General features: G+C 43.3%; 1 protein-coding gene across 1 annotated transcript; it reads right to left on the bottom strand.

The window, feature by feature from the left end:
* Positions 1-2,929: 2,929 nt before the first annotated feature.
* LOC117354554 (zinc finger protein 271-like) lies at positions 2,930-21,231 on the bottom strand. The gene is made up of 4 exons (XM_033932280.1): positions 21,069-21,231; positions 20,651-20,777; positions 17,677-17,796; positions 2,930-6,128 (listed from the first exon to the last, which is right to left on the bottom strand). Exons 1-4 carry the CDS (start codon positions 21,114-21,116, stop codon positions 3,721-3,723), a joined length of 2,703 nt encoding a protein of 900 aa, XP_033788171.1. The 5' UTR covers positions 21,117-21,231; the 3' UTR covers positions 2,930-3,720.
* Positions 21,232-22,278: the final 1,047 nt, after the last annotated feature.

The raw sequence follows: 22,278 nt of genomic DNA, 5'->3' as shown, positions 1-22,278 counted from the left end.
TTTCTGGTTAATCATTTTGTGTTGTTAATAAGATTATATTGTGTGTGTATTTATGAAAAATGAATGGAAACATGGTGTTCGGAAAGAAGTAGGGAGATTGTGGATGCCTTTCAAGAGGCTCTGCTCAGACAAATGGTGACGGAACCCACAAGGGAAAAAGCGATATTGGATCTGGTCCTCACAAATGGAGAGAGTATCTCTAATGTTCGAGTGGGTGCTCACCTGGGAAGTAGCGATCATCAAACGGTTTGGTTTGATATAACGGCTAAAGTGGAGAACGACTGCACGATACTTAAAGTCCTAGATTTCAAACGTACGGACTTTTAATGCAATGGGAGAGTACCTGAAAAAAGAGCTGTTAGGATGAGAGGACATAAGAGAAGTGGAAAGACAGTGGTCTAAGCTGAAAGGAGTGATAAAAATGGCTACGGACCTTTATGTGAAGAAAATCAATAAAAACAAGAGAAAAAGGAAGCCGATATGGTTCTCCAACCTAGTGGCTGAGAAAATAAAGGCGAAAGAGTTGGCGTTCGTGAAATATTAAAAAACCCAAGAAGAGGAGAGCAGAAAGGACTACAGGTTGAAACTGAAAGAAGCCAAGAGAGAGATACGTCTGGCAAAAGCACAGGCGAAAGAACAAATGGCTAAAAATGTAAAAAAGGGAAACAAAAATTTTTTCTGATATATTAGTGAAAGGAGGAAGATGAAAAATGGAATTGCTAGGCTAAAAGATGCTGGGAACAAATATGTGGAGAGTGATGAGGAGAAAGCAAATGTGCTAAACAAATACTTCTGTTCTGTGTTCACAGAGGAAAATCCTGGAGAAGGACCGAGATTATCTGGCAAAGTTACACGAGAAAATGGAGTAGATTCTGCGCCGTTCATGGAGGAGGGTGTTTATGAGCAACTTGAAAAACTGAAGGTGGACAAAGCGATGGGACCAGACGGGATCCATCCCAGGATACTAAGGGAGCTCAGAGAGGTTCTGGCGAGTCCTATTAAAGACTTGTTCAACAAATCTCTGGAGACAGGAGTGATTCCTGGGGATTGGAGGAGAGCAGATGTGGTCCCTATTCATAAAAGTGGTCACAGGGATGAAGCAGGAAACTACAGGCCGGTGAGCCTCTCTTCAGTTGTTGGAAAAATAATGGAAGTGTTGCTGAAAGAAAGGATAGTGTACTTCCTTGAATCTAATGGGTTACAGGATCCGAGGCAACATGGCTTTACAAAAGGTAAATCATGCCAAACGAACCTGATTGAATTTTTTGATTGGGTGACCAGAGAGCTGGATCGAGGACATATGCTAGATGTAATTTACTTGGATTTCAGCAAAGCCTTTGATACAGTTCCTCATAGGAGGCTGTTGAACAAACTTGAAGGGCTGAAGTTAGGACCTAAAGTGGTGAACTGGGTCAGAAACTGGCTGTCGGACAGACGCCAGAGGGTGGTGGTTAATGGAAGTCGCTCGAAGGAAGGAAAGGTGAGTAGTGGAGTCCCTCAGGGTTCAGTGCTGGGGCCAATCATGTTCAATATGTTTGTGAGTGACATTGCTGAAGGGTTAGAAGGAAAAGTGTGTCTTTTTGCAGATGATACCAAGATTTGTAACAGAGTAGACACCGAAGAGGGAGTGGAAAATATGAAAAAGGATCTACAAAAGTTAGAGGAATAGTCTAATGCCTGGCAACTAAAATTCAATGCAAAGAAATGCAGAGTAATGCATTTGGGGATTAATAATAGGAAGGAACTGGGAGGAGAGAAGCTGATATGCATGGCCTGGGATAGGGACCTTCGGGTGATCGTGTCCAAAGATCTAAAGGCGAAAAAACAGTGTGATAAGGCAGTGGCTGCTGCCAGAAGGATGCTGGGCTGTATAAAGAGAGGTGTAGTCAGTAGAAGGTGTTGATGCCCCTGTACAGGTCATTGGTAAGACCCCACTTGGAGTATTGTGTTCAGTTTTGGAGACCGTATCAGGCGAAGGATGTAAGAAGACTTGAGGCGGTACAGAGGAGGGCAATTAAAATGAGAGGAAGCTTGCGCCAGAAGACGTATGAGGAGAGACTGGAAGCCCTGAATATGTATACCCTAGAGGAAAGGAGAGACAGGGGAGATATGATTCAGACGTTCAAATACTTGAAGGGTATTAACGTAGAACAAAATCTTTTCCAGAGAAAGAAAAATGGTAAAACCAGAGGACATAATTTGAGGTTGAGGGGTGGTAGATTCAGGGGCAATGTTAGGAAATTCTACTTTACAGAGAGGGTAGTGGATGCCTGGAATGCGCTCCCGAGAGAGGTGGTGGAGAGTAAAACTGTGACAGAGTTCAAAGAAGCATGGGATGAACACAGAAGATTTAGAATCAGAAAATAATATTAAATATTGAACTAGGCCAGTTACTGGGCAGACTTGCACGGTCTGTGTCTGTGTATGGCCGTTTGGAGGAGGATGGGCAGGGGAGGGCTTCAATGGCTGGGAGGGTGTAGATGGGCTGGAATAAGTCTTAACCCTTTCAGGACCATAAGGATCGTAGGCCAATTTTTGTGGTTTTGACGACATTTTTATGGTAAAAAGGGCTTGCAGATGCCAAAAAATTGATTTTTTTGTGAAATATCATTATTTTTTTTTTTTTTAAATCACACTTCTGGCTTATGGACAGTGTGGCAAGTGAATCTTCTCGTCAATCTGGCAACGACGCTAATGAATGAATGTCGGAACCAGTTTGTTTACATAAAGGCAGTATCATATGGAATCCGTACATATCAAATTTAGAACTGTAGACTATCCCAATCAAAATTTATAGGATTTTAAAGTTATGGGACAAATATGTCCCTTGGTCCTGAAAGGGTTAACAGAGATTTCGGCAGTTGGAACCCAAGCACAGTACAGGGTAAAGCTTTGGATTCTTGCCCAGAAATAGTTAAGAAGAAAAAATTAAAAAATTTAAATTGAATCAGGTTGGGAAGACTGGATGGACCATTTGGGTCTTTATCTGCTGTCATCTACTATGTTACAATTAGTACTATTATGGGGGCAGGGTCTGGGATGGAGATTAGGCGTGGTTTGGCCCACGACTTTGCCTGGGTTTTAGATTTCAGCCCCTTAATGGACTTCTTTTCACTGCAGCCACTAGTGCAGCTTTGTAAAGGTGTGTGTGGGGGGGGGGAATATTTGTAAATGCAATGAACTTTGCAAAGGTATTTGTGGTTTATAAACAATAATTGTAATTACAGATTTTTTATATCATTGAATTCAGTTGCCAGTTGTCTAAGATGTGTTAAGTTTTTACGTATTGATACTAGCTTTTTATAGCTGCTGTTCCATCTAGTTGGAACAGCCTGTTCAAGGCTACTAGAGAATGACACAAGGATATAGTTTGTCCCCATGTTTATGGGCTCTGTCACCGTCCCCACCCTACGGTTAACTGCAGATACCAGTCCCGATGTCATTCTCTACCTCTCAGCTTTCAACACAATGCTACCAATGTCAGATTGCAAATTAGAGAAAGTTTAAGGGAAGTGGCCCATAAGGCTTCCATGTTCACTACAGCTGGTTCCTTCCCCCTCCCCAACTCCATTTCTGGAAGATTTAGACACCATTTAAATTTAGGCTCAGGGAATCGCACGGTTCCCAGGTATAAGTGCTATTTTATGAACCAAGCCTAACTTAAAGCTTATAGAATAGATCTTTATTCAGTGCCAATTTTGTGGGTGCTATATACAGAATTTAGCCTTCTGTAAGTGTAAACAATTTGTCTACTATGTGGATCCTCTGGTGATTATTTAGATGTGAAAGCCGAGTGAAGCTTTTATTACACTCAGCACATACATATGGTTTGTCTCCTGTGTGGATGTCCTGGTGAATTTTTAGACTTGAAGGCCGGGTGAAGCTTTTATTACACTCCGTACAGGTAAATGGTTTGTACCCTGTGTGGATCATTTGGTGGTTTTTTAGCTCAGAAAACCGAGAATACCTTTTATTACACTCAGCACATGCAAATGCTTGGTCTCCTGTGTGCACCTTTTGGTGAAATTTTAAACTTGAAATATGAGTGAAGCTCTTATTACACTCAGTGCATGTAAATGGTTTGTCTCCTGTATGGATCCTCTGGTGATTTTTCAGCAATGAAAGCCAAGCAAAGCTTTTATTACACTCAGTACATTTAAATGGTTTGTCTCCTGTGTGGATCCTATGGTGATTTTTCAGCACTGAAACCCAAGCAAAGCTTTTATTACACTCAGTACATGTAAATGGTTTGTCTCCTGTGTGGATCCTCTGGTGATTTTTCAGCAATGAAAGCCAAGCAAAGCTTTTATTACACTCAGTACATGTAAATGGTTTGTATCCTGTGTGGATAATTTGGTGTTTTCTTAGATTTGAGACTTGATTGAAGCTTTTATTACACTCAGCACATGCAAATGCATGGTCTGCTTTATGTATCTTTTGGTGAAATTTTAAACTTGAAATATGAGTGAAGCTCTTATTACACTCAGTACATGTAAATGGTTTGTCTCCTGTGTGGATCTTTTGGTGAAATTTTAAACTTGAAATATGAGTGAAGCTCTTATTACACTCTGTACATGTAAATGGTTTGTCTCCTGTGTGGGTCTTTTGGTGATATTTTAAACTTGAAATATGAGTGAAGCTCTTATTACACTCAGTACATGTAAATGGTTTGTCTCCTGTGTGGATCCTCTGGTGATTTTTCAGCAATGAAAGCCAAGCAAAGCTTTTATTACACTCAGTACATGTAAATGGTTTGTTTCCTGTGTGGATAATTTGGTGTTTTCTTAGATTTGAGACTTGATTGAAACTTTTATTACACTCAGCACATGCAAATGCTTGGTCTGCTTTATGTATCTTTTGGTGAAATTTTAAACTTGAAATATGAGTGAAGCTCTTATTACACTCAGTACATGTAAATGGTTTGTCTCCCTTGTGGGACTTTTGGTGAAATTTTAAACTTGAAATATGAGAGAAGCTCTTATTACACTCAGTACATGTAAATGGTTTGTCTCCTGTATGGATCCTCTGGTGATTTTTCAGCAATGAAAGCCAAGCAAAGCTTTTATTACACTCAGTACATTTAAATGGTTTGTCTCCTGTGTGGATCCTATGGTGATTTTTCAGCACTGAAACCCAAGCAAAGCTTTTATTACACTCAGTACATGTAAATGGTTTGTCTCCTGTGTGGATCCTCTGGTGCTTTTTCAGCAATGAAAGCCAAGCAAAGCTTTTATTACACTCAGTACATGTAAATGGTTTGTACCCTGTGTGGATCATTTGGTGTTTGTTTAGATTTGAAACCTGAGTGAAGCTTTTATTACACTCAGTACATGAAAATGGTTTGTCTTGTCTGTGAATCCTCTGGTGAGTTTTTAAATTCGAAAGCCAAGTGAAGCTTTTATTACACTCAGCACATGCATATGGTTTGACTCCTGTGTGGATGTCCTGGTGAATTTTTAAACTTGAAGGCCGAGTGAAGCTTTTATTACACTCAGCACATGCAAATGCTTTGTCTCCTGTGTGCATCTTTTGGTGAAATTTTAAACTTGAAATATGAGTAAAGCTTTTATTACACTCAGAACATGCATATGGTTTATCTCCTGTGTGGATCTTCTGGTGACTTTTTAGATTTGAAAGCCGAGTGAAGCTTTTATTATACTTCATAGATGTAGATGAGTTTTCATTTTTATGATTTCTTCTGGGCATTTGGAATCCTGAAATCAAGGGTTGGGTCTTATTACCTTTAAGATGAATAATGTTGAGTCTCCTCTTAGATGCAAATCGTGTAAGTTCTTTCTGGTGTTTTTTTCCTTTCCTCTTGCTATGGTGGAATTTAGAAGTCACTATATCACTATTATTCATTTGGAAGGGTCTCTCTCTGAGGGGTCTCTGGTCCTCAGGGATGTTACTGAGCTCTCTGTCATTTCTCTCACACTTAGTGACTCCGTCTGTTGATTCTCCTGCAGGGTCTCTCTGTTCCTTTGATTCCTGCTTACAATTCTTTGTGTTAATCCTCTCAGTTCCCCGACAAACGTTCTCACAGACATTTTCTGATTGTCTTTCTTCTCTTTCTACAGGATGTTCTCCTTGTTTCTTTTCTCTCTTCCTTTCTTGTGTGATCCAATGATCTGTTGGATATAAACAAAAAGTATTAATCATGTGCTGGGTTCTAAGATATTACCAATCTATAAGAAGAAGGACTGGGATTTTCTGTTTGGCTTAAGAATTGATCTGTTCCTAATTTCAAAACCATTTGATGAAGTATTTTTCTACACGCACTACAAGTCTGTGAAATGACAAGATGTTCCTTGGAAATTGTAGAAAAGGCTGACAAGATTTTGTCTTTGACGATGGAGACGAACCTGGCCCAAAATCCATTTTCTGCCTAATTTCATTTTCAGACAAAAGGCTATAGCTATGGTTTACATTTTAGCCGAAACTGGTCATGCATTTTCAGTAGAAGGCAAAATCTGTCCTGTTCCCCCTCAGCTCTCAACATGAGTTGCTGCTTCCCCCATCCACACCATACCTGTAGATGCCGCACTTGGGCCTATCCTGCAATTCCTGGTGGTTCAGGGGTATAGTTAAGCAAGGGTGATCCCCAGTTGAAGGGACACAGTTCTGATACAAGGCCATATCAGCACTCTGATCAGAGGCCCTGTGAAATAATTATGAATCATTCCTCATTCCCTCTCCCCTCTTGACATATAGCCATTCTAAAGCAAGGGAAAATGTTAGCACCTTGTGACAGAATGCTGAAGTATTGCCCCCTCCCCTCTTGTCACAAGACCCCTGTCACACATTAACCCTTATCTAATTTAAGCTGTCCTTATTTGGAAAGGATATCAGCTGACAGGCATTGCATTGCATACGTGCAAAGACTCAGGTTCTATCCATGTGTTAATCAGGCCCTTGCCTACGTGCAGAATTGAGGGATCACGATGTAAAAGCATGTACCTTTGTATCCACTAATCTAAAAGCATGTACCTTTGTATCCACCAATCATCAGATGTGTAAACGAGGGAGTTATTGTGATGTCATTAGCTTAGAAGCATAATTAAAGGGACTCGGAGCTAGCCACTGGCAGCACCTCCATTCCGACTCATATCCTGTGTGTGTGTTCGCTGTGTTACATTCCTACACCCAGTCACTCTTTTGCATGCTGGCTATGCTCTGAAATGGCTGCCGTGACAGTTAGTAGCAATCTCATGAGACTTCTAAAAGAAACCTTTGATTATAGCAAAATAGACTCTAAAACCACAAAAGACCTAGAAATATTAACCTGCAAGGTCACCAACACCCAACTGGAAGAGGCACTAACCATGACAATATTTTATATTCCCCCCAAAAAGTGGACTAATGCCAGAGAAGAGTTCTTCGAATACCTCACTATCAACACCATAAAAGGAACGTACAACCTACTACTGGGAGCAAGTGGAAAAACCTGAAGTAATAGAAATCAACACCTTCTTAAAAACCCTCGGTTTTATAATACCAAAACCAGAAATAACACACGAAAAAGGCCACCAACTAGATATAGTTACTTTTTCCCAAAAAGAAATCCCCGACTCAAAGATCCATCATAACACAAGGACCTAGGAAAAATTCATCTGGTCAGACCACTACATATGTAATTTTGATATATATTGGCAAAAAAAATCACCCCAACAAAAACCCAAAAGAAAAATCCCAAAACCAACCACAATCACCAGAAGAGGAACTATAAATCCAACAGAATTCTGGGCCCACTATGAACTACAAAACATAAAAGAACAAGAGGGCATTTGGAAAAATTAGAAGGGGATAGATTCAAAACAAATGCTAGGAAGTTTTTCTTTACTCAGCGGGTGGTGGACACCTGGAATGCGCTTCCAGAGGATGTAATAGGGCAGAGTACGGTACTGGGGTTTAAGAAAGGATTGGACAATTTCCTGTTGGAAAAGGGGATAGAGGGGTATAGATAGAGGATTATTACGCAGGTTCTGGACCTGTTGGGCCGCCGCATGAGCGGACTGCTGGGCACGATGGACCTCAGGTCTGACCCGGCAGAGGCATTGCTTATGTGCTTATGTACAACCCAAAACAGAAGAAATACAGGACTTCCCGACCAGATGGGCAGAGTTTAACAAAGAAGTGTTAGATCAAATAGCACCATTCCAAACATATAAAAAGAAAGAAAGGGAACTAAATAAATGGTTCGACTCTGAATTACTAACTCTAAAACAAGAACTGAGAAAACTAGAAAGAACCTGGCAAAAAACAAACAAAGAGGAAGACAAAGTAAAATGGAAACAAAAAATGAAAAACTACAAAAATCGGATTAGAGAAAAACGAACAAAACACTATGCACAAAAAATAGGGACACCCGAAACAAATAAGCAAAGAACTGTTCAAACTAGTAAACAGCCTAACTGACACTACCCAAATCTTACTACAGAAAAATGAATGTAAACCCTGGCCTCTTTTTTCAACAACAAAATCTTAGACATAAGAGCGACCATACTTTCACCCTCATCCAACTTCGAATTCCAACTCCGACCCCACGAAAAAGAACCCAGAGTAGACGTGATCTGGAACCATTTCGAACCTCCTAATTGGCACCATTTCCTCACCCTGTTCAATAAATATACTAAATCAAACTGCCTCCTAGACGTATATCCCTCCAAGACCTTGAAAACAGCCACACTAGATTTTAAAAAGGACCACTCTCACGGAAGGAACATTTCACGAGGAAATGGGTCATATACTAATCACACCCATCCTAAAGATCAAAAAATCTCTCTAGCTTTGAAAACCAACTATAGACCCATAGCAAGCATCCCCATATTTACCAAGATACTGCAAGGATGTGCTGAGACTGGAATCGGTCCAGAGAATGGCCACCAGGATGGTCTCGGGACTCAAGGAGCTCCCATACGAGGAGCGGTTAGGGAAGTTGCAGCTCTACTCACTCGAGGAACGTAGAGAGAGGGGAGATATGATCGAGACATTCAAGTATCTCACGGGCCGCATCGAGGTGGAGGAAGATATCTTCTTTTTCAAGGGTCCCGCAGCAACAAGGGGGCATCCGTGGAAAATCAGGGGCGGGAAACTGCACGGTGACACTAGGAAGTTCTTCTTCACTGAAAGGGTGGTTGATCGCTGGAATAGTCTTCCACTTCAGGTTATTGAGGCCAGCAGCGTGCCAGATTTTAAGGCCAGATGGGATAGACATATGGGATCTATCCGCAAAGATAGATAGGGAGGGTCACTGGAGTGGGCAGACTTGATGGGCCGTGGCCCTTATCTGCCGTCTATTTCTATGTTTCTATGAAGGATTGGTCAATGTGGAGCTAGTGAAATATCTTGACAAATTCAATATTCTAAACGAACACCAATCAGGATTCAGGAAAGGCTTTAGCACTGAGACAGTCCTAGCCTCGATCATAAATCACCTATACGGCTTATTCAGCAAAGGAACAAGTGCTCTAATTCTACAGCTAGACTTCAGCAGTGCGTTCGATCTAGTTGATCACGAAATAATTATATACTGCCTAGATGCAATAGGAATCATTGGAAAACCTAGGAACTGGATACAGGGCTTCCTAACCAAGAGATCATACCGAGTGGGTAGTGATGGGACATATTCAAACTCCTGGAAAAACCCCTCGGGAGTACCACAGGGTTCACCACTTTCCCTTACACTATTCAACATTTACATATCATCCCTAGGGCACTTACTGCAAAAACTAAACCTGAACTACTACATATATGCAGATGACATTTCCATTTTAATCCCAGTGAACAGCATAACAAACGAAACCTCAAAATACATTTCTCATATTATGGCCGAAATAGAACTTTGAACAATCAACTTCAAACTGAAACTTAACACAGAAAAAACAAAAATCTTCCTTGCAAGCCCAACGGATAAAATTACCAATACAACGTTACATATAAAAGACCACGATTACCCGATTACCAGCACAATAAAAATATTGGGAGTCACATTGGACACACACTTGACAATGGTTGAACACACGAATATAGTGGCAAAAAAATGTTTCCTGATATTATGGAAATTAAAGACCATCAAAAAATACTTTGACCCATTATCGTTTAGATTACTTAGTGCAATCACTAGTGCTTTCTACTCTGGACTATTGCAATATCGTTTATATGGGTATACCCAAAAAAACAGTGAGGAAACTTAGAATCATTCAGAACACAGCGGTCCACTTGATATATGGATTAAAAAAGAATGACCATGTCACCCCCTACTACAAACTACTGCACTGGCTGTCAGTCGAGGCACGAATAATATTCAAGTTCTCCTGCTTATGTTTCAAGCTAGTTTGGGGACTAGCTCCTACGTACTTGCTACCACACTTTGTATTCTACAGCCCTAAAAGACAAACCAGAAACAGCTATCTTTTTGCAAACCCAAGCATTACCAATTGTAAATACAAAACCTTTCTGGACAGAACCTTCATGCACCAAACAAACAACAACATTGGCTAGACAGTTACATTAATAAAGCTGAACTGATCTACAATGCTTTTAGAAAACTCATAAAAACTACCTTATTCAACAGATATATCACCTAAACAGAATCTCACCAAACACTCTGTTCTTTTCACTTTCCCAATATGCCCTCTGAAATCCTAATCGAATGCTATTTGTAATTTTAGGACCTTTCTTCTAATATGTCCCCTCTGAATCTCTAAACAAACTGTATATTGTAATGTTCGCTGTTTTTGAAATTCACGACCTTACTTTACAAGTCCTCTCTGAAATTCTTAGCAAACAGTATATTTTGTAATTTCGCTTTCTTAAAGTCTCTGTACTCCTACATATTGTAAATCACTGAGGCCCTCGCGGCCGCCTGTCCCATCGCCGACAAGAGGATGCCCAGTCCTCCTGTCGGAACCCCCCTGGAAGCCCCCCTCCCCCTCCAAACTGGTAATCGCGGGCAGGAGGATGCCTAGTCCTCCTGCCGGAAAGCCCGACGACACCCCACCCCCCCAAAACTAACCTTTACATGTTGGTCGGCTGGATGGGTCTTGCTGCCGTCCAGCCGACGGGCCCGCCTCGTGGAAATGAGATGGGCCCGCCCCTTCCCGGCCCATCCCCGCTAAACCTAAGGCCTGATTGGCCCAGGCATAGCGGGTCCGCCCATCCCCACTAATCCTAAGGCCTGATTGGCCCAGGTGCCTAGCCTACTATGTTGCATAGCTGTTTTCCAGTCCAAAGGGACTCTTCCTGTACTTAGGGAAAGATAGAAGAGCGTGGATAACGGTTCCACCAGAACATCTCTCAACTCCCTAAGCACCCTGGGATGTAGTTTGTCTGGTCCCATGGCTTTGTTCACTTTGAGCCTTGATAGTTCATAGTAGACGCTGCTGGATGTAAATTCAAAATTTCGAAACGGGTCTTCCGAGCTTTCCCTTGTCTGCAACTGAGGACCAGATCCCGGCGCCTCGCAGGTAAAGACTGAGCAGAAGTATTCATTTAGTAGTTCAGCTTTATCGGAGTCCAATTCTACATAGTTCCCGTCTGGTTTCCTAAGGCGCAGTATCCCATTTGTGTTCTTTGCTAGATTCTCTTCCATCCAGAGTTTAGCCTCTCTGACTGCTGTTTTGACAACTCTAGACTTGGCCAGATAGTCTTCTTTAGTTTCTAGTTTTTTTGATTGTTTGTAGGAGATAAATGCTTTTTTCTTCTTTTTTGTGAAGTCCGAGATCGCCGCAGAGAACCACTAAGGTTTATTGTTCCTCTGCCGTTTACTTGCTGTTTTTATATAGAGGTTGGTTGCTTCGTGTAGGGTAGATTTCAGAGCTGACCACATTACCTCTACATTATCTGTTGCGGCCTGATTTTGCAGCGCCCCATAGACGAAATTTCCCATGTTTTCGAAGTTAGTGCCCTTAAAGTTGAGGACCTTTGTGGATGTGTTTGATCTAGTGAAACCTTTCTTGAGGTGAAACCATACCATGTTGTAGTTGCTGGAGGCCAACGTATCGCCTACCGATACCTCTGTGACACTATCTCCGTTAGTGAGTACCAGGTCCAGTATCGCCTGATTCCTAGTTGGCTCCAATACCATCTGTTTGAGTTGTGCTCCCCTTATAGAGGTTAGTAGCCTTCTGCTGCCGCTGGTCGTAGCGGAAAGTCTGTTCCAATCTGTGTCAGGCATATTGAAGTCCCCCAACAGTACCGTGTCTCCACGCAGAGTAATGGTCTCTAAGTCTTCAATTAATTCCATGTCTATGTCTTCCTGTTGTCTTGGAGGTCTGTATACAACACCAAATACAGGCACTTGTCATTTCCCCTGGATAGGTTCACCCAAAGGGATTCCCCGGTGTACTTGACATCTGTGATTCTGGTAACTTTGATGTCATCTTTAGTGTATAGTGCTACCCCTCCTCCCGTTTTGCCCTCTCTGTCTCGACAAAGTAAGTTGCATCCCGGTATAGCCATGTCCCACCCATGGGAATCCGTGAACCAGGTCTCAGATATCGCCACCGTTTCTCAAGCAACCGGCCCGCCATACATTGCCACTTGGACCACCAGGGCAGTAACATAAAAACTCTGCCTAAGGAGAGACTCCAACTTATGCAACTTGGTCCCTTAAGGCACAGCCGCCTTCCAACGGTACCGTATGCCGCTTCGCAATGGCCAAGATCATCGCATCCACCACAGGCGACCTCAAGGTGTCCTGATCCCCCTCCAGGATGGGATACTGGTGGGCCACAGAATGTGTAAAGCACAAGGGGGCCACCTGGCTCCTGCCACTGAGTGACCCTAAAATCCCGACTACCCCAAAGCCTAGGGGAAGAGCAGGAAACAGGGCTGATTCCCTAAAGCAAGGGGTCCACCACACGCAGGGGCTCCAATACGATGTCCTCGGACTGGAACACAAGAGGAGACCAGCAAAAGCATCTCATGGGGCTCGTCCCACCAAAAAACGCACCCCATGGATGTGTCGGCACTAGCAGACGGAGCGAAAAGCCACCACTAGCGGGAAAACCATATCCTCCAGAGGATCCTGGAGCACTCCCCAAAGGGTCAAGGGCCTGAGAACCAAAAGACTGCTCCTTCCAAACCAGCAGCGTTTCAAGAGACCCATGGGTGTTGGGACGCGAGAGGAGCAGAGGGGAACAGCACTGTCACTGAATGAGGCCGACCTGTAGAGGATGTCAAGGGCAAACCCCCCCCCCCCCCCGAGACCCCCCAGGGCTGCAGCAATAAAGCATGTAAAATAGGAGGAAAAAACCCCTAACTGCCCCATGGGACTCCCTGCCACAGGCCTACCAGATGGAGCCAGATTTTTCCTACCTCTACCTGTTGGAGACTGAGAAAAGACTCAACTGGTAGAGGGAGCCTCAACTAATATACTACAACCACGTTTTGGTCTCTGTCTCCACCTGCTGGACACAGTGAGATATAACCCATCTGTGAAGAATTGAACTGTACCGGTCTATCAGGCGACAGAGAATTGTCTGCTTCATAAGGACTGGTACAGTTATATGCAAGTGGCTCATTATATTAATTCCATAGAAATCTCATCTTTAAATGAAGATGCAGCAGACTTAATTATAGATACTCTCAGTCTTTCTTGGGAAACTAAAGTGAATCTGTTGTTTTATCAGGCAGGGCTACGCAGCCTGGGAGTGCAATGGGCCTACGAGGAGCCAGTGGCGTATCTAGCATATGTGACACCCGGGGCCCCCCATCTGTACAAAAAACATGATTTTTAATAACAAGCCACACGTCACACATGAGTACCTAGGAAAAGGCAGCATCTTACATATTGCAGTGAGCAGTACATCAATACACCCATTATAAAACTAAACAAACCAGACCAGTACAGATCAATCCTACACTGTCAATCCTAACAGAAAACCATGTCTTTCGAACACACAGAACACAGAAAACACCTTCACCTAGTATGGAATATGTCATCACAAACTAACCCCTCCCCCTTTTACAAAACTGTAGTGTGGATTTTAGCCACGGTGATAACAGCTCTGACGCTCATAGAATTCTGAGCATCATAGCTGCTACCACCACGGCTGGCGCTAAAAAACGCTCCACAGTTTTGTAAAAGGGAGGATAAAATAGAAATACAAAGACAAAGGTTAAATTGAACCAGCAAGAAGCTGGACTCTGCATACAATGCAACACCACAGAAACAGTGACATATGTCTCCTAAAGCAATAAATAAACAGAAAATTTTTGTTCTACCTTTGTCTTCTCTGGTTTCTGCTTTCCTCATCTTCTTGTTACTCTCTTCCTTCCATCCACTGTCTGCCATCTCTATGCCCCTCCCTATATGGCATCTTCTCTCCTTCTATGCCCCTTCCATCTCTCCTCTAGACAACCCCCCCCTTTGGTCTGGCATCCATCATCTTCCCTCTGTTCCCTCATTGTCTGGAATCTTTCTCCTTTCATCTCTCTTTCCCTCCCCCCGGTGGTTTTTAGCATCTCTCTCTTCTCATTTCCTCCGCTCAGATCTGATATCTCTGTCTCCTTCCCCATTCTCTGGCATCTCTCTCGCCTCCCTTTCCTTCTCTGGTCTTCCTTCTTTATTTTCTGCCTCCGTTTAAATTAAATTCTTTCTTACTATGCAGTCCTCAGTTTCCCTCTTTTCACTATCTACCCACAGCATGCCACCCCTTTCCTTCACCCCTCCACTATCTCACTAACTATCTTCTTCCCCCATCCACCATATGTCCTTTTTCTTTATCCCTCCTTCCATCCAGTATGTGTTCTCTTTCTCCACTTCCATTCAGCATTTGCTCTCCCTTCCCCCCACTTCCATCATCTGACCTCTTCTCTCTTCTCTTTCTACCCACTTCCATCATCTGCCCCCTTCTTTCAATCTCTCCATCCACCACAGGCCCATCTTTCTACCTTCCTCACCTTTCTGATTTTGGCAACAAGATCTGCAATGCCCCCCAACCCCAGACAACAGGCACGGTCTGACAAACCTCCCTGTCCTGTGGCCGGCGATGTCTAAACTGCCTTCTTACAGCAGCCGGAGCATTGTAGTTGCATATGGCTGCCATGAAGGTTATCTCTGATGCAACTTCCGGTTGCCACACGTAGCTTCAATGCTCTAGCTCAGGGGTGCCCACACTTTTTGGGCTTGCGAGCTACTTTTAAAATGACCAAGTCAAAATGATCTACCAACAATAAAAAAAAAAACACAAAGCACACTGTACGTTTAGAAAATGTTAATTATCATTCCTATTCTGGGGATTTTTCAAAGAGGTCAAGGCAGATGACTCTATGCACTGTCACCTCAGTAACAATCATACAAAAATAGACAAATATACCCCCTCCCTTTTTACTCAAGCACAATAGCAGTTTTTAGCGCAGGGAGCTGCGCTGAATGCCCAGGGCTGCTCTCGACGCTCATAGGCTCCCTGCGCTAAAAACCACTATTACGGTTTAGTAAAAGGGGGCCATAGTGCAAAATATAGACAGCAGATATAAATTCAGACACATTTTGATCACTAAATTGAAAATAAAATCATTTTTCCTACCTTGTCTGGTGATTTCATGAGTCTCTGGTTGCACTTTTTTCTTCTGTGTATCAAATCTTTCTTCCCTTCTTTCAGCCTGAATGCTTCCTCTCCTCCAGTCCTCAATCCCTCCCCCAACTTTTTCTTCCTCTCTCCCTGCCTCCCTTTCTTTTTTCTCTCTTGATGCCCCCTTTCTTTTTTTCTGTTTCCCTTCTGTCTCCCTGCCTGCCCCCTTTCTTTCTTTCTCCCTGCTCTCCACCAAGCCACTGCTGCCACCATCAGGGAACAGGTCCCAAAGCCACCACTGCGGCTGCCCCAAGCTCTCTCTGCTTCCCTGCGTTGGGCTGACCAGCATTCCTCTCCCCGACGTCAATTTTGCCGTCGGAGAGGAAGTTCCGCCCAGCCAGGCAGCGATTGGCTGGCCCGAACTTCCTCTCCGACAGCAGCCTTAGGGGGGGTGCACAGCTGGCCAGGTCCGGAAAATGGTCTATCGCAAAGGCAAAGTTAGTCGATCACGGAGCCCGGGATGGGCTCCGCGATCGACTCACTTTGTCTTGGCAATCAACCATGTTCCGGACCTGGCCGGCTGTGCACCCCCCCTAAGGTTGCACCCGCGGCAGACCGCCCCTCCCTTGGTACCCAACTGCGAGGAGCTGGCATCTAGATTTTACATGGAATAATTACTGAGTAACAAGCAAATAACTGGAGACAGTACACGTATTTTGGTGGAAAATAAGGAAATTATCTCAATCAGCTCTCTTAATAGAAAAACCATATAAATTCTTAATGAGAACACAGGAAGCTGCCTGAAGTGTGGACAAACAGACAAATAGAGGTTAGGGAATTTCTCACAAAGGGATGAACCTTGGTATGATCATTTTATAAGTTGGATGTTCCTCTGCCACCACACAGATGTTCATGTCCCTGTTCATAACAATGAAATGGAAACGCCTGGATGAAAAAAGGGATCTCAAGAGCGTGGACATTTCAACAAATTGGATGCCAATAAGAGACAACCTTCCACATAGAGCCTGCGCTGATGGGGGGATGGGAGTAATGACCGTCTTTTTTTCTGTTTTCTGTACTAGAAGTAGGAGTCACCATGAATGATTAAAGTGGGCGACACTGGTTTTGTCAGTTGTTTGTAAAGAGAAAACAGCATCATTTGTAGAATACACAGTTTGTAGTCTCTAAGGTAGGGATTGTTGGATGATTTTGAAGTGTTTAATGCAATATGTGATTTATGGTTGAATAAGTAAAAATATTTTCCCATAAAATGGATCTTTGCCCCTCAAATAAGAACCCGAGTATCTCATACATGCTCAGATAAAGATCAGCCAGATTTGGAAATTTAGGTTACAATGCTAGATTTAATCTCAGCAGTTTCACGAATAAAGGATGTCTGCTGCAGTACTCGGAGAGACCACCCAGGAAAGAGACTTGGGAGTACTGGTCGACAAGTCAATGAAGCCGTCTGCGCAATGTGTGGTGGTGGCGAAAAGGGCAAACAGAATGCTGGGAATGATTAAGAAGGGGATCACAAACAGATTGGAGAAGGTTATCATGCAGCTATACCGGGCCATGGTACGCCCTCACCTGGAGTACTACGTCCAGCACTGGTCGCTGTACTTAAAGGAGGACACGGTACTACTTGAAAGGGTCCAGAGAAGAACGACTAAAATTGTTTAAGGGGCTAGAGGAATTGCCGTAAAGCGAGAGATTAGAGAAACTGGGCCTCTTCTTCCCTGAAAAGAGACTGAGAGGGAATATGATCGAAACATTCAGATAATGAAGGGAACAGACTTAGTAGATAGAGACAGGTTGTTCACCCTCTCCAAGAGAGCATGAGAGGGCACTCTCTAAAATTAAAAGGGGATAGATTCCGTACAAACGTAAGAAAGTTCTTCTTCACCCAGAGAGTGGTAGAAAACTGTAGCGTTCTTTCAGAGGCTGTTATAGGGGAAAACACCCTCCAGGGATTCAAGACAAAGTTAGACAAGTTCCTGCTGAACCAGAACGTATGCAGGTAAGGCTAGTCTCAGTTAGGGCACTGGTGTTTGACCTAAGGGCCGCCGCGGGAGCGGAGTGCTGGGCACGATGGACCACTGGTCTGATCCAGCAGCAGCAATTCTTATGTTCCCCCCATCCCTCTTATTACTGCACTTACCTTCGAAGCTGCTTCTCCCAGTTTCTCTTTCCTCTGATCCTGGCTCATCCCTGACGTAGGGCTCTTCCCCTTGCTCAATGCGAGATATAATGTCAGGAGTGACGGAAGAAAAGCCTACTCCTGGGGAAAGAAAATTTTGCATTAGGTTACTCAAAAGTACTTATTGTTGGATTCCCTCAAATTCAAGACTAAACAATTTCAAGCATTAAGAATTTCACCAACTTCAATAAAACAAAAATACTCAAACCTTCAGAGGAACTGTTTTAGATCTCTGAAATCTCAATAAAATCATATAAACCCTCTTTACTCATCTTGCTAGTCTAGTTCCCACTCTAAATAGTCCAAAATATTATCAGCTTAATTTCAATATCAGTGAGCTTCCTTATCCTTTTATACAACATGTGTTCTCCTTCATCTCATCCAGAACACGTGGAATAAGGTGAAATACACCAGAGAACTCTTTCCTGCATTAAAAATCAGCCGTTTCAGAGATTACCGTAAACCAAAGCAGTAAGGATTTCTTTTCAATTCTAAATCTAAGTATTGATATTTTTAGCAACCTGTATCCTATCCCCAATATCGCAAATGACATATTCATCAGACGCAAAGTAAATCTTACCACCTCTGCCTGTCTCTGTGGCTTGTGGATACTTCAAGGCAGCTTGGCTCCACCCCTTTTCTGATGTTTCTAGCCCATAATGCTTACAGCCTAACTAGAGGCAGGATGACCCCAAGGCAGCATCAGGAAAAGGAGCAGCACATAAGAAGGAGACCCCTTAGCATTACCTCTTTGCAGTCTGTAGCTAATACTTTTTAGTCTTTATCGTGGGTTTTATGTTTATACCTTGGAAGGTTTTATCCTCTGTAAATTTTGCTTTGGTTTATTGAGGATGGAGGTAATAATCCACATTTTGTTTTAAGGTGGTTGTTTTATTGTTCTTATTTTGGTGTTGATTATGTGCCTGAAATCAATTAATACAAGTGATTATGGAGAAGGGGAAATATTGTTTCCTCACACTTTAATATTTATTAGGGAAACAGCATCAAGGTTTAAAAAGATAAGTCTTATTTGATGCGAGCTCAACAGGAACCAAAACTTTTGTTAATTTGCAGATTTAGAGCTGTACTGAATAATATATTTTACTATTCGGTGAATATGAATAATGAAAATTATTATTTGGTCAAATACTGAATACAAATAATGGGCATTGAGCCCTTCATTCTTAAGAACGTAAGAAATACCTTACTGCACCAGACCCCAGAAGCAGCTTTCCAAATTTCTGCTCTGCCCTGCCCTGAGCAGCATCAACACATCCATACATACCCTCGGAGCTCCATGACCTACCCCCCCTGCACACACCTTCTGTAACATCATATTTCCCCCATGTACATGCACCCATCCTGTAGCATCAATCCCCCTCTAATAGATACTCTCCAATACAGGAACCACCATTAAGCACCCACCATGTCTTATTGACCCCACCCTCAAAAGGCAGATGAAGTTCAACGTTGAGATATGTAAAGTATTACATGTTGGAAACAGAAACCCGAGGTACAACTATACGACGGGAGGGATATTATTAAATGAGAGTACCCAAGAAAGGGACTTGGGGGTAATGGTGGACATGACAATGAAGCCGACGGCACAGTGCGCAGCAGCCGCTAAGAAGGCAAACAGAATGCTAGGCATAATCAAGAAGGGTATTACAACCAGAATGAAAGAAGTTATCCTGCCATTGTATCAGGCGATGGTGCGTCCGCATCTGGAGTACTGCGTCCAATATTGGACGCCGTACCTCAAGAAGGACATGGTGTTACTCGAGAGAGTTCAGAGGAGAGCGACGCGTCTGATAAAGGGGATGGAAAACCTTTCATATGCTGAGAGATTGGAGAAACTGGGTCTCTTTTCCCTGGAGAAGAGGAGACTTAGAGGGGATATGATACGAGACTTACAAGATCATGAAGGGCATAGAGAGAGTAGAGAGGGACAGATTCTTCAAACTTTCGAATAATAAAAGAACAAGAGGCCATTCGGAAAAGTTGAAAGGGGACAGATTCAAAACGAATGCTAGGAAGTTCTTCTTTACCCAACGTGTGGTGGACACCTGGAATGCGCTTCCTGAGGGCATAATAGGGCAGAAAGGATTGGACAATTTCCTGCTGGAAAAGGGGATAGAGGGGTATAGATAGAGGATTACTGCACAGGTCCTGGACCTGTTGGGCCGCTGCGTGAGCGGACTGCTGGACACGATGGACCTCAAGTCTGACCCAGCAGAGGCACATGTTCTTATGTTATGTTCTTATGGCAGAAGTCCCAAATATACACACCCCATCAGGCCCCTACCCCGATACACTGCCTGGATTTATTAGTCCTTGGGATCTGGGGTCTGGTGGGGTGGAAGTAATGCCCATTCACTCCCATTTTGATGATTCCAGCTCTCAAAATGGCCACCAAAACCTCTAATTGTAATATTAGTTAGGGGTCACATTCTTCTGCAGAGCATTTTGCCCATATAAGAACATCTATCATATATCTAATAATCTATCTGTAAACTGCTCTGGATTCAGCAGGAGATAGATTGGTATATAAGACACCATTAGCACAGCATAACATAGCGTAGTCCCCATCCACAGCAGCCCCTTCCATCTAACCTGTATTTTGATTATCTGTGAATAAAAATAGTTAGGTTTGAAAGTATTTTCATTATTATGATTTTAAGCACCATCATAAGAAGACATTTTCACACATGTAACAAGTTTAACAAAATGAATAAAAGGAATATTTTTTACCTGTGATTGCTGTCTAGTTTATCACTTCTGTGATCAACCATGATGGAGCTTGTGCATAACCTTATTTTTGAGCATTAATATATATATTTTTTATGTGATTTTTTTCCTCTTTCTCCATTTGTTTTTCACCTTTATAATGATGTCTCAATACTGCTAAAAAACAGAAGATAAACTTATCCCTTACCCAGTGAGATGAGGGTCTGATAATTGTCCCTCATCACCTCCCTGTAAAGCTCCTTCTGCTCTTCATCTAAATAAGCCCACTCCTCTTGAGAGAAAGAGACAGAGATATCCTCAAACCTCAGCCGCATCTGAAACACAAACAAGAAATACACTCACAATCTTCTGAATGGCAGGCAAACGTTTGCTGGATGTCTACACTTTAGAACCACCTAAACCATGGGGTGAAATGTCTGGGGCTCAGTAGGTTTTGGGGTGTCTATTGGCCCAGAGGAGGGTTTTATTGATTTGAGAAGACAATTCAGAGTCCCAGAAGAGGAACAAAGCAAGTAGACAGCAGTGACACCAAATCTCCCTTGGGGGGACCTTGTGCCAGTCTCCAGCCCCAGCTCTTGGCCTCCCACATGACCAAACGGCAGGACCTGTTCAGAAGCTCCTGCAGGCATTTCCCTCTTTCTCTGGCCAACCATTTGTCACTTCCGGCGCTGGAGGGAGGCAAAAACTGAGATTTGTTGATGGAGATTTCCGGGTTATCTGCAAACGACTGAACAAAGACAGGAAGTTAAACAGGAGGAAACAGGAAGTTTGTTGGGCACAGGCTGATCACATCAGAACGGAGAGGCGGAGCTTCAGATTTCTTAGTGCTGATTGGTCAGAATGGTCTCTATCTCCGATTGGCAAAGAGAGGGAAGAGAAAGAGGGCGTTTCAGCTCCTTCTGCTACTCATTGGTCAAATGTTCCTGGAGGCGGGAGGACGAAGATTTTGAGCTTTAGCCTGTCCTGGGAGGGAAGAGCCCGGGCTGTGTTGTTTTCTCTAAGAGATAAAGAGATAATGGTTACTGTGGATGGGCAGACTGGATGGGCCATTTGGCCTTTATCTGCCATCATGTTATATGTGGCTGCAGCTGTTATTGTGTTCTATTTGATGGATATTGCACAATTATTTATGTACACTTGAAAAGAAACAATTACAACCACTACAACCCCCCCCCCCAAAAAAAAACAAAACCAAACCCCAACCCAAAACCAGATATCACTGATCCTTCTAAGCTGTGCAGATAAGACTGCCAGAAGTGGGGGGTTTTTTCAGGGGGGAGTCGGCCAGGGTTTTGCTGGCACTCCCGACTCCCCCAACTACCTCCTACCCAGCCACTGCATTGAAACTTAGAAACATGATGGCAGATAAAGGCCAAATGGCCCATCCAGTCTGCCCATCCACAGTAACCATTATCTCTTTCTCGCTCCGAGAGATCCCACGTGCCTATCCCAGGCCCTCTTGAATTCAGACACAGTCTCTGTTTCCACCACCTCTTCCGGGAGACTGTTCCACAAATCTTCGGGGAAGTCAGGCAGCAGCAACGAGGGAAGTCTCCTGCCCCCTTCTCTCGCCCTCCACCCCAATTATATCCAGTATCCTGCCTTCTCTCTCTCTCCTTCCACCCCATGTCCTTCCTGCCCCATCACCTTCCCGCTGCTGCTTCTGCTTTCCCAGAACAGTAGTGGAAGTAAACAAATGCAGCCATCACAGGACCTTCCTGCAACAGCCAACTCTGCTCTAGAACAAGGAAGTTATGTCAGAATGGCCTGATTATCGTGGGGAAATAGAAGAATATCTAGTGATGGCTGGGTTTA

This window comes from Geotrypetes seraphini, chromosome 2, assembly GCF_902459505.1.
Source record: "Geotrypetes seraphini chromosome 2, aGeoSer1.1, whole genome shotgun sequence".
NCBI lineage: Eukaryota > Metazoa > Chordata > Amphibia > Gymnophiona > Dermophiidae > Geotrypetes > Geotrypetes seraphini.
This window is presented reverse-complemented; position numbering and strand designations above follow the sequence as displayed.

Coding starts and splice junctions, on each gene's coding strand:
- LOC117354554 (XM_033932280.1), bottom strand. CDS start 21,116: ATGGTTGGCCAGAGAAAGAGGGAAATGCCTGCAGGAGCTTCTGAACAG. Junction 20,778..21,068: donor CTGCAGGAGCTTCTGAACAG/GTCCTGCCGTTT, acceptor TTTGTGTTTCAG/ATGCGGCTGAGGTTTGAGGA. Junction 17,797..20,650: donor TCAGACCCTCATCTCACTGG/GTAAGGGATAAG, acceptor TTCTTTCCCCAG/GAGTAGGCTTTTCTTCCGTC.